The sequence below is a fragment of the Genypterus blacodes genome, unplaced genomic scaffold (assembly GCF_046128005.1).
Source record: "Genypterus blacodes isolate CSIRO-AG114 ecotype Tasmania unplaced genomic scaffold, CSIRO-AGI_Gbla_v1 ptg000107l_1, whole genome shotgun sequence".
In the NCBI taxonomy this organism is placed as follows: Eukaryota; Metazoa; Chordata; class Actinopteri; order Ophidiiformes; family Ophidiidae; genus Genypterus; species Genypterus blacodes.
The window spans coordinates 1,727,440-1,739,002 of NW_027466911.1; the positions used below are offsets into that span (position 1 = coordinate 1,727,440).

The 11,563-nt window shown below is 44.5% G+C and overlaps 2 protein-coding genes across 3 annotated transcripts; one reads left to right on the plus strand and one right to left on the minus strand.

The window, feature by feature from the left end:
• Nucleotides 1-1,854: 1,854 nt before the first annotated feature.
• plekha8 (pleckstrin homology domain containing, family A (phosphoinositide binding specific) member 8) lies at nt 1,855-9,524 on the minus strand. Of its 2 annotated transcripts, XM_076160796.1 has the most exons (14): nt 9,318-9,524; nt 8,825-8,941; nt 8,573-8,728; nt 8,174-8,295; nt 7,781-7,939; nt 7,619-7,659; nt 7,315-7,442; nt 6,177-6,507; nt 5,400-5,485; nt 4,357-4,415; nt 3,931-4,132; nt 3,785-3,846; nt 3,425-3,668; nt 1,855-2,736 (listed from the first exon to the last, which is right to left on the minus strand). In XM_076160796.1, the coding sequence occupies exons 1-13, from the start codon at nt 9,355-9,357 to the stop codon at nt 3,471-3,473; spliced, it is 1,701 nt and encodes a 566-aa protein (XP_076016911.1). In that variant the 5' UTR covers nt 9,358-9,524; the 3' UTR covers nt 1,855-2,736; nt 3,425-3,470. The 2 variants fall into 2 exon arrangements, with proteins under 2 accessions (XP_076016911.1, XP_076016910.1); XM_076160795.1 differs by having other exon boundaries at nt 1,855-3,668.
• A 302-nt stretch (nt 9,525-9,826) lies between these two features.
• On the plus strand, nt 9,827-11,539 carry fkbp14 (FKBP prolyl isomerase 14). The gene is made up of 4 exons (XM_076160787.1): nt 9,827-10,032; nt 10,523-10,674; nt 10,780-10,907; nt 10,997-11,539. The coding sequence occupies exons 1-4, from the start codon at nt 9,836-9,838 to the stop codon at nt 11,153-11,155; spliced, it is 636 nt and encodes a 211-aa protein (XP_076016902.1). The 5' UTR covers nt 9,827-9,835; the 3' UTR covers nt 11,156-11,539.
• The last annotated feature ends 24 nt before the right edge of the window (nt 11,540-11,563 follow it).

Here is an 11,563-nt window from a genome sequence, read left to right on the forward strand (position 1 = left end):
ACTTTGTATAATACGTGTGTGTGTGTGATGGATTGTGTCATGCACAAAGCTGAAATACTCTGAAAAATATGACTGTTTGGTCCGCGACCTATGCTACTGTACTGTGTATGCACAACATAACATGCATGTGGTAACGTAAGGCTTCATTAAGTATTGTATTGCACTGTGACTGGGATGGTTAGAATTACTGCTGTTTCATTATTCTGATGTACTTTATACAGTAGTTGAGAAAGAACTGAAAATAAATAGAAATATGAAATCCATCCACTGCAGTTTATTAATGTTGTCTAACAAAGCTTTATAGTTTGTTTTTGGGGTTCGTCAGCAGCTTTGCTTGCTTGTCCAGTGGTGAGCGAGTGGTGACAGCGAGTGGAGCCTGTACAAGATGTCTGCAGACAGTGATTGAGATGGTATTGGTGTTCTTTCAGAGATATACATCAAGGGGAGGAGGGGTAGATGCTGTCAGCAGCTCCTTGCAAAGTGCTGCTTTAGACTAAATAGTGAGCAGACCGCACAGTGAACTCTCGTTTCCTTTTTCTCAGACAAGGCAACGACTTTCCTCATTTTGCTTCTGTCTGGATGTAGAAGCTGGTAGATGAGGCGCAGAGATAGGGGATGCTCCGGGCTGGACAATGCCAGGTAACTCTATTAGCATGCTGTACTGCCTTTTCCAAATCACATCAAGGTAATTTGGTCCACAGAAAAGGCCCCAGTAAAAGCTTACCTTGGCTCATTCATTCTGTCACTCGCATTGCCCCGAGTCAGGCCAATCGGATTTGTAACTACCGCAGATGTCTGCACACAGCAGTAAATATCAGTGGAGATGGGCCGGATGACCGGAATCTAAAAGGACTCCATAACAACTTCACGCACATCCTGTTTGTGCAGGTTAGGGGCATCAAACAGTTCCTCTTAATGCTTTTTATCTACAGCAAGTTAACGTTTCCAAATGATTATGCTAGAATCTTTTAGCTTAAGTTTGGGAGCAGAGATCACAACTTACCCAACTCTGCACTCCGCTCATTCCGCCATCTTTTTATCCCCTCATTCTCCTTAGTTCCATGTTTCTAGACACTTCTTCCATCTCACCCCTCTCCTTCAGGTGCCACCTCCCCAAGCCCCCCATCCTCCCAGGTTACCACGCCACCTGAGGGCCGATCAACGTCACCCTCCTCCATTCTCACGCATCCCTTGACAATTTTCCATTCAAACATTTCCTAACCAATTGTTGTGTCGTGGTCTCTGCTAGTGAACACGGGGGTTATTCCCTGGCAGAGTGGATGGTGTAGTGTTACAGCTGTATGTGGCAACTTGGGGGCCGGAAACGGTCGGTGGGGAGGGGCTCAGCTGTTGGCCCGAGCCCAGTGAAAATCCCTGACCTATAGAGGGGAATGGGTGTCATGCAGGGCGCTGGGGGCCTGGCAGGGAAACACGCCGGTGTACATTCAACAACACTTCTTTAAAAATATACAATGAGGTATGCAAAGGTATATTAATAAAACCTACTGCCACTGTTTGGACAAGAGAGATGATCTGCATGGATTACAATCGTAGTTTCACTTACTGAATAGTTTCCGAGTGGAAATAAGAGCAGACCCCACCTGTGAAGTCACAAGGGCTGAATTTCTAAATCTGCACCTTATTACTATGAAATACAACAGGAACTAGAAATGCAATTGCAGAAGAAAATGAGCTGTGGTCGCAATTGCTGAAAATTGTTACCAAATGCTGAAGAAGAGTGTGAAGGCCCAAAAGAATGTTTGAATGTTTTCTGTGCCTGAAAGTATGAGGAAGTTAGACGGGCCTGATGAAATGCAGCATGCTGGACGCAAAGAGAGCAATAAAAACACCTCATGACAACTGATTTATATTTATTAAGTAAAAATCAAATAGCATCTTATGTACATTCATAGAAAAAAAACAGACAACAAATGTTCAATACGACATTGTTGGTAAAGACGTGCAAAAGAAAGGTCAGCCTGTCTCACACCTCAGATGTAAACTTAAAGGCTTGTTGCTGTATGCATTCCTGAAAACGCAAAATGCTAAACTATTAAAAAATACTTTTGTAGTGTGGCGGGTAATTAAAAAAAAGAAAGAGTAGTACGATGTTCCCGCTTTGTTTCAAATGGCTCAGTGAATCTATGGCAAGAGAGCATCAATGGCCAAACATTGAATCTACGTTGCATTAAATTAACTACACTCTACACGTAGAGCAGCTACATGTAGAGCAGCACGTGAATGAGCCGCGAAGCTCGGCGAGCATCACAGGGATGACAGAGAAGCGTGCTGCTGCTTCTTATGGTTATGAATTAAGTTCATTCAAGGCCTTGGCCTGTATTTACCTTTTATTGGCACCTATGTTACGCAATACATAAACCCATGCATTCAATAAACATGCTCCATGGAGGCAAACGTCCACACGTTACACACACACACACAGAACCGCCATGACATCCATGTGAACTCCATAACTTAGGTTGTAATAAATAGACGATGGAAATGAAAACGTGTGTGTAGGTTTGTGCAGAGGACGTCCACATAAATATTCTGCGACTGATACTCAGCAGTTTGTTTGTCAGTGCGTGGAGAGCTACATGGATCACTTCCTCTCTCTGTTATGGTAGGCAGCACACGCTAATGCCATTCTCCTGACACTTCATTATTGGTCCCGTGGAAAATTGCTCAGCCGCAGCTCATCGACACACACACATCGCTCGTGTAAAATAGAGCAACCTGTATCACAAAAATCGATCAGGAATTCTGATAGAGGCCTTCAATTGTCAGTGCAAGATTTGCCTAATACACCATAAAATGAGCCGTTATATAATCCCACCATTTACTCCAGGCAGGTATAGAGTGAGGAACTGTAACAATATTTTAACATCGTCTTTGCCAAAATAGTGCTTCGTGTCAGTAGCGAGTATCATCCTGCGTGGCGAGGGCAAGGAAACACCAGAATAAGGGGTTAAAAGTTTCCTTTGCCTTCTGATCAGTTCCTGGGGGAAAGCAAAAATCCTCTTCTAGGGATGTAATTAGAGCCACATACCACCTGATTATGTACCTTTAAAATACATACAGCATTTAAACACCAGCACAGTACAGTGACAAAATGTGCAGCGGAAAGCAGCGTCACCGCAGAGCATTATGGGTAAGAGTCTGCATCACCAGTTCCCTGCCCGTGCTTTCAATAAGACCTGGCCGCTACATTTTGGTGGAATTAAGCTTGACATTTGTACGTCTGTGGGCTCCTAAAAACACACACTCACACCTGAAACATTCTTTAAACACACACCCTCTACTGCCCGTGAAGATGAAGCAGTGGAAACACCTCACACCCACACGGGACAATGCTCAACACTAGTTTGTACTCGCCGTCCGGCACCTTTGTCCCGTGGCGTGCCTCTACAGGTTTTGCCTTTACCCAGCGAGAACTCAGATCCTCCCCGTTTTGGCGCGTTGGAAGGTTTTCAGACGACCTCGTCGGACTCCAGGTTGTACTCCTCGTACAGGAGGTCCAGGATGCTGAGCTGCTTCTCTATGGCGGGCAGGTACACGTCCAGGTCCCTGTGCATGCCGGTGACAAAGCCGCTTTTCAGCTCGTCGCCCTCGTTGGACACCAAGGCGGTGGCGAAGCCTTGGTAAGAGGGCGCGGCTCTCAGGGCCAACTGGGGAGAAAAGAGGAACGCAACAGTCACACTCCCAGCACGGGCGAAGCTATGAAATAAACAAACACGTGAAAGAGTGGCGGTGTGAGCGAGGGAGGGAGGGAGGGAGGACCTACAGCAAACACGCCTCGCACGACCCATCCGTGGTACTGTCGCAGACTCTTTCCATAGGCAGTGTCTGCGAGAAAGAAAGCGGTCTGAAAAAAATGCCACTGAACACGTCGTGTGTACCTGTGTGTGTGTGTTTTGCGACTGAACTCACTGAGCGCTGCTTGGATGTCCTGTGCTCCAGCATTGACCTCAGACAGGAACTCCTTGAGGAACTTGAGGCCTCGCCGGAGCCACAGCAGAGCCTCGGTGGCCGAGTTGTGCGTCCTGGCTACGTTGGTGCGGACCTCGTCCTGCACCATGGACTGCAGCGTGGGGAAGCAGCCGGGGTGCGACGTGTGCTTCTGCTGAATTTTCTTTGGTGATTGGAGGGGGAAAAGGAAGACATGTTGACGTGAATCTGATTCTGCCTGTTCTGATTCACAAACTATATTATTTTTCGGGCTAAAGGTTTCAGCAAAATAAGGAGACTTTCTATAAACACAAATGAGGCAATATGTGAAAAAACAGCTTACTAAACTCATTATGTTGTTGAATTAAATCTGTTTGTAGAAGCAGTCTCATTAGTTTGTATACGTACCTTAATGTTCCCCACAAAATCCATTTTAACAGGTGCAAACACTTTGGACCCCAGCTTGTCTGAGAAAAAAGAATCCATCGTCACTTCTTTGAAGACATGGTGGCGGTTGCATCCTATTTCTTAAAGCTCTTTGGCGGATTTGACCGTTAGTAACAGCGTGAACAAATGAAGCCAAAGGGGGGAGACTTTCACCTCGTCACTACGTCGAATGTCATTTAAGATAATATTGCGTCATCATAGCTGATTGGGGCGCAATAGAAGGAAAGAAAATGAAAGATCTTGGATGTTTGTTTGGGCTCTGTGTGGTACAAACGTTCAGACTACATGCGAGTGCGAGTGCAGAGAAGACATGCTCAGATATCCGCGATGTCAACAAGCCAATGTGCACAAACTTGGCCAACATGCTTTACCATGCACTGAAACTAAATGAAGAGCAAACTAAAAAGGTCAAATAATCAGTCTGTATCAAGCTGTGACGTCTCCAGTGCGGCCTTCATCGACACAAAGGTCAAGTTGGGCGTTGGGTTCGTCGTCCCTAACCCTGTGTGAAAAGGTAAAATGCCGTAAAAACAAGTCTGTCAAGAGGCGGTGCCTAATACAGCCCGTTCCTCATCAGTTTGCACAGTAATGCTGCAGCAGAGGAACATTGAAATTGGAACATTGTGTTGGCAGTTTGAAAGCCTTATAGAGTGTCTGTGTGATATTGACCTTATAAAGTTCCTGCTCAGTCCTTCACACAACATCTACACATAACCTGATCACACAGTCCTTACCAGATATATGATTAAGATCAAGTCTGAGCAAATCGTTAAGGACAAGACTGAAGAGTTGAAGGGAAACTATGAGCATGAAAGAAAGTAAATGATTCCCACACGGATGATTTCCCCCCCACGTGATGGATAAGAACATGCAGCCAACAGGGAACAGATTTCAAAAGAACTGATCAATGATAGAATGAGTGTGTAGACATGAGTGAGGTGAGGGGTGAGGAAGAAGAGGAGCAGACTGGTGAGGTGGAGACATAGTGAAAGTGACTGGCCTACCTAATACAGGCACTATTGCATAGCATGAGTCCAAAAACTCTTGAGTAGGGATACCATTGTCGTCCTCCAGTCTTATATCACTAAATCTAAAAAGGTAAAACAGATTCAAACAGGAGAATATATTAGAGATAAGTCAGCCATTTTCCACTTTTATTTCATCAAATGAAATCAAAGAAAAAGGGTACAAACACTAAAACCAAGCCAGAGAAATGAGTCACACAAACTCATGCACGTCTAACACCTGCGACACGTGAAGCTAATCTGCTACTTTGTCCACGTTTACACTTCTACTGACAAACACCGTCAGTAACAATTAGCACATAAGCTTGATTTTGTTCAGTTAACACTTCTTATGGTCTCAAAAAACGAAAAAAGGAAAACAAAACAAAAGGAAAAAGTCAAAAGAAATTGGAAATACAAAGTGAAATGTTAACAAAAATGTTTACAAACCCAAATATCAGACGTCAGGCGTCTCTGTGCCATGTGATCAAGAGAGAACACACTAATATAAAACACTTCAAAAGAGATCAAACCTGTCAAACTTGTTGTTAGGCTTTGAATTTGGTGCAAACAGGTTACACAAGTTGACATAGTTTCACAAACTGGACCAAGTAAATACTGCAGTAAAAAGCTCTAAAAGCTCTAAAAAGGTCTAGCAGAAGACTAGTTTGTTTGCTCTAATACTGATCATATAGTAACTTCATACTGTCATGTGAGTGTGTCTGTGTGTGTGTGTGTGTTCACAGGATATGATGTTCCTGAACAGCATTTTCATACCTGTGACTCATTGTGCTGAAGAAGGTCTCCACCTGCTCCGTGTCTCCAGGCTCTGCTGGATCGTCTTCTTGGTTCTGGGGCTCCTCTTGCTCGGGAGGAGCCGGTTCCGCTTGGTGCTGAGGCTGGACCGGGTTCATGTCGCACTCCGGGGTTTGGTCCTCTTTGTGCTCCTGTTCTCCCTTTTCTTGATCGTCGGCGTCGCCCTCCTCCTCCTCCACCTCTGCTGGTTGGTGGTAGTGTTCCTCCTCAGGCGTGTTGTGTGTAGTGTGTGGAGCAGCAGAGTCCCCGGGCTCCTCCTGGGCCGAGCTGCTGCCATTAGAGGCCTTGTTGGCTACATGACACAGCAGACACACAGATGTAAATGTGATGTAAAGAATCAAACTGGATAACAGAAGAGCAGTACAGAATGTTTAGCATATCTTCAATATATGATTGCAGTCTGCTGCTTCAGTCTTCCTGTAACCTGTTTGATTCCCTTTATCTCTTTATTGGGGATAACACAGATGGATTTGTGATCAGTACAGAAAACAACACTGGAAGAGCACAAGTCCTATTTTCCTGTCCTGGCAGCAGCGACGGCTGGATAAAGCCTTTGTTAATGCCAAAGCAAATGTAATAACCTAACGGGACATCCATCACTGTCCACTCTCTAAAAGGCAACAATCTATCCATGTCACTTCAGATCACACACACACACACACACACACACACACACACACACACACACACACACACACACACACACACACACACACACACACACACACACACACACACACACACACACACACACACACACACACACACACACACACACACACACACACACACACACACACACCCCTTTGCTTTCATTTATGGAATTAGGGCTGCACCTAACAATTATTTTTTAAACGATTAATCTACAGATTATTTTTCCGATTAGTCGATTAATCTATAGATTATATGTATTCATTTATTACACAATATAGCAATTATTTTCCCCAAAAAACAAATATCTAACTTATCATATCTGTAATATTTGCTTATTCAATTCAAGTAAAAGTTATGCACCACACCCCTATATGGAATGCAGTGATGGTGTTCAGGTGAAAGACACTGTAATGTGGAACGTGAGTGCTGTGCAGAGCCGACAGACCTGCTGGGGAGGTTTGACTCTCTGGTCCCTCTGGTCCCTCTGCTCCGTCTGGTCCCTCTGCTCCAGAGTCCAGGCTCTGCTCATCTTGTGCTTTGACTTCTCCTGAGATTTCAGCTGAGTCTCTCCGTCTGGAATGAGTTTAGAGACACTTTTGTGATTTCTGAAACCTTTGGGAGTCGCTTTATAACGATCATCACATCATGTCTCGCTTTGCTGACTGCTACTTCTGTTATTTGTGTGACAGATAAATAAAATAAAAGTTTCCAGTGAAGATACTAGCAACATTAAGGAAACGGCAACCTACTTTTCTCCCAAGTGTTTATTTAAGTGGTTGATCGCTTTCATCTATGGGGAGAGAAAAGAGAGAGAACACCCAGTTACGCATCGGTATGTGAGAAGGAGCAGAGATGTGACACACTCAGTTACATTATCTGATTAGACGCAGGAACGGCAGAGCGAGACGCACCTTCTGAGGTTTGATGAGTGCTACGGGGGGAGAGCCGGGTGGAGACTGCCTCGCCATGTCTGTACTGAACGTACGGTTTGCTATCTGCATGCATTCCTCCAGAGTCTTCAGGAAAGTGGTGCATGTAGACTTCACCAGGTTTCCCGTATCGATGCCGACCTGAAAACGGCCCACAACCACACACACATGATCTCACACGAATCCCGCTATTGTCCTGAATAACTGTAAACACACATCCTGTTTTGACAGTGTGTAAGAACAAACTAAAAGCATTAAATATCTAAATGAAAACTTCATTTAAATTGAATTCCTGATCACATTTGCTGCCAGAGAAACTCCACGTCTCTGCAGTTCCACTCAGGCAGCACGGCAGCGTCTCTTATTTCACCGTACCTCCGCCATGTCCACTGGCTCATCATTGTCCTTGATCCTGTTGACTTGCTGGAGCAGGAGGTCGCAGTATAGTCGGAGTTCCGACATTTTAGTTTTTAGCGCGTCAGTGTTCTCCTGGAGCTCTGCAGAGTCGACACACACAAGTCAAAGGTTTGGGAGGAGAACAAAATCAAAACAAGACAAACAAAAGACTCTCAGCTTACAGGTTTGGGTTTAGTTTGGAATTCTGGGCCAAGTTTTGTTTGATTTCAACATGCAACCTGAACCTTTTCACAATAAAAGCCTTGATGTGGTAGAGGGGACATAGATGGCGTTTAATCATGAAACACGCACAGAAAAGTGTTGAGTTTCATTTGAACAGAGCGATCGATGGAGAGCGGACATCTAAACTCAGCTCACCCTTCTCTCTCTTTGTCCGGTTGTCTGTCAGACAAGCCTTGGCCGTCCCCAGGGCCACCAGCCATTTCTGCCTCTCTGCTGCATTGATTGCTCGGAGGTAGAAGTACTGCTCTCCAGGTATGGTCAGGTCCACCCGGGTCGAGTCAGAGGAATGGACTACAGCACAGCAGCACAAACATGACATGAGGGACTCCAGTCTGTTACACAATGACACACAAACACACACGACAGAAGCGATAGTTGACTACCAACCTTGAATTTCGCAAACTGAGATCTTGATGCTGCCTTTGCATCCTTTCCAGGCGTCTTCTTGAGAGTCGTAGTAGGACAGAGTTCCTCCGTCAAGCACGAACCAACGAGGCTGCCAACCTGGAAGTACATTTGTGATCAATGTCGTGCCGTGGAAAGGATCGTTTAGAATTCAACACATCCAACAATTGACTAACACACCCAAGTTAGCTCTCTCCTTCTTTCTCTAGCTGAGTGAGATTATCGCTAGAGAGAATTTAGCTAACCCTGCCTGTTGAGTCTCCATTACGTCAACTTCCAAAATGAAAATCGATGTAAAGTGACGCGTCCTTAATGTCAAACTTCGACAGTTGAGCGCCGATCTAAGCTTGAATTCTTTATCCCGAAAACTCATACACAATTAACGCGACGCTATGCCGTTGTCATGCTAGCTAGCTGCGCTGCTAAAAACGAGCACTGGACCTGGAAACATCCAGCGACTCAATTCTAAACTTACCGGTTATGTAATTAGTCCACTTATACAGCATTCCCTCCATTGTTGACTTATGTATTTGTGCCCTTCATTACTTGTTTATCACAACAAGATATGATGCACAGCTGATCGCGACGACTCCATCGGGCCCCGGTGTGCGCACTTGTGGAGTAGCATCCTCGGGTTTACATTCAGACTACGTAGGTAAAAGTACGTAAACTTTTCCGCGAATCGGGTTCTAAGAGCTCACGCGACGGTCCTCCCATTTACGTCTAAGGGATTTCAGCGCCGTGGGCGTGGTCTATTGTAATTGACTCGTATGATAACCAATAGAATGTGAGTACAGAGGTAATAGGCGGGGTTTAGTTAAATTTGACCCAATCGTAGAGGGAGCAGGGCGAACAGCGGAACAGTGGGTAGGTTTGTTGCAGAAGGCGGCTGCCACGTAGTTGGCATAGTTTGGAATAGCATGGATTTACTTTAGGAATCAGTTCAGGAAGCCAGTCGCAGATTTTGTCAGGTAGTGAGCCACTGTCATCAAAATGATCCTGATTTGTCTCTGTTCCATGCTGCCCTCCTTGGTTGTGTACGTGGCTGGAGGGAAGCTGCCTGAGCCCGAGGTGAAAGTTGAAGTTGTCCACAAACCCTTCATGTGTTACCGCAAGTCCAAATACGGAGACATGCTCCTGGTTCATTACGACGGATTCCTGGAGAGTAACGGCACCAGGTTTTATTCCAGGTAATCTGCAGTTGGAGGTGTTAATAGTGCTTTATATCTATCTATCTATCTATCTATCTATCTATCTATCTATCTATCTATCTATCTATCTATCTATCTATCTATCTATCTATCTATCTACACAACCACCAATGTGTTGTTTTCATGTTGAATAACATGAAAAAAAAGCATGATGGAAAGTTTGATGAAACTTTAATAATTATATGTTATAGTTCTTTTCATTCTTTCTCTTTAGACCTGCATATTATCATGACATCATACTTTTCCTCTGGGCTTGTTGGGCCTTGGTGCCAATGTGTGCCCTTCTAATTGTGTATAGTAATATCTGCACTGGCTACTGTTGTAATGTTATCCATCATAATTAACCTTTGACTTAAGTCAAACTGGATCAGGTGACACCCAGCTGACCTACCCAGTTTGTCTCTCTGAATCTGTACACTGGGCTTTTTCCTAAAGGAAAACTCTGATGGATCTCTGTGACTCTTGGCAGCCGCAGCCATGGCGATAATAATCCAGTGTGGTTCACTCTGGGGATCCGAGAGGTGATCAAAGGTTGGGACACGGGTCTGCAGGACATGTGTGTGGGAGAGCGAAGGAAGCTGACGGTCCCTCCAGCTCTGGCGTATGGAAAGGAAGGAAAAGGTACTGCTACCAAATGAGGAGACGCTCATCTGTTGCATCATGTTGGTCACGTTTATCCTCCTTCATTTGTATCGCCTGTATCTGTGAGTGTTTCTGTGCTTGCAGGTAAAATCCCTCCAAGCAGCACACTCATGTTTGACATTGAGCTCATGGAGATCCGAAACGGTCCCAGGTCCCACGACTCTTTCCGGGAGATGGACCTGAATGACGACTGGAAGCTGTGCAAGCAGGAGGTGTGACGTTGTGTCTTCATCCAGGCTTTTCACACTGTAGCACTTTGTTTGGTGTTTGTGTGAAAGTAATGTTTTTCTCTACCCTACAGGTGACAGAATATCTGAAGAAGGAATTTGAGAAACATGGATACCCGTCTAACGACACACACCATGAAGTGATGGTGGATGACATCTTCAATAATGAGGATGAAGATAAGGACGGCTTCATATCTGTCAGGGAATTCACCTACACACACGATGAGCTCTAGAGAGGACACATTCCAGCTTGTTTGCTCAGCTGCCAACTTGTTTGTGTCAGTAATACACTCCAAAGGAATTAACCGGTGAATTAGTCATTCCTGGTAAACGCTTTACCTCCTCTGAGGACTGGGTTATTATATTTCATTGAACAAATAATGTCTTATTCTTTGATAAATGGAACTGAATACATTTGCTACATTTTTAAAGACCATTTTATGTAAATCAGCTCCTTAATAATAACTTGTGACTTTGTTGTACATGCACTGATAATGTTACCGCAGGTGTTGGGCTACACTACAGTATTAGTTATTTTGTTAAATGGATTTCATGCATCAGCGACTGAAATATGTATATTTCAAATAAACAGATCCAAAAAAAAGCATATTGTAAAATGACTACTTGTTTTGATCACCAGA

Coding starts and splice junctions, on each gene's coding strand:
- fkbp14 (XM_076160787.1), top strand. CDS start 9,836: ATGATCCTGATTTGTCTCTGTTCCATGCTGCCCTCCTTGGTTGTGTAC. Junction 10,033..10,522: donor GGCACCAGGTTTTATTCCAG/GTAATCTGCAGT, acceptor GACTCTTGGCAG/CCGCAGCCATGGCGATAATA. Junction 10,908..10,996: donor GGAAGCTGTGCAAGCAGGAG/GTGTGACGTTGT, acceptor TCTACCCTACAG/GTGACAGAATATCTGAAGAA.
- plekha8 (XM_076160796.1), bottom strand. CDS start 9,357: ATGGAGGGAATGCTGTATAAGTGGACTAATTACATAACCG. Junction 5,486..6,176: donor TTCAGCACAATGAGTCACAG/GTATGAAAATGC, acceptor TTACCTTTTTAG/ATTTAGTGATATAAGACTGG. Junction 4,133..4,356: donor ATTTTGTGGGGAACATTAAG/GTACGTATACAA, acceptor CAATCACCAAAG/AAAATTCAGCAGAAGCACAC.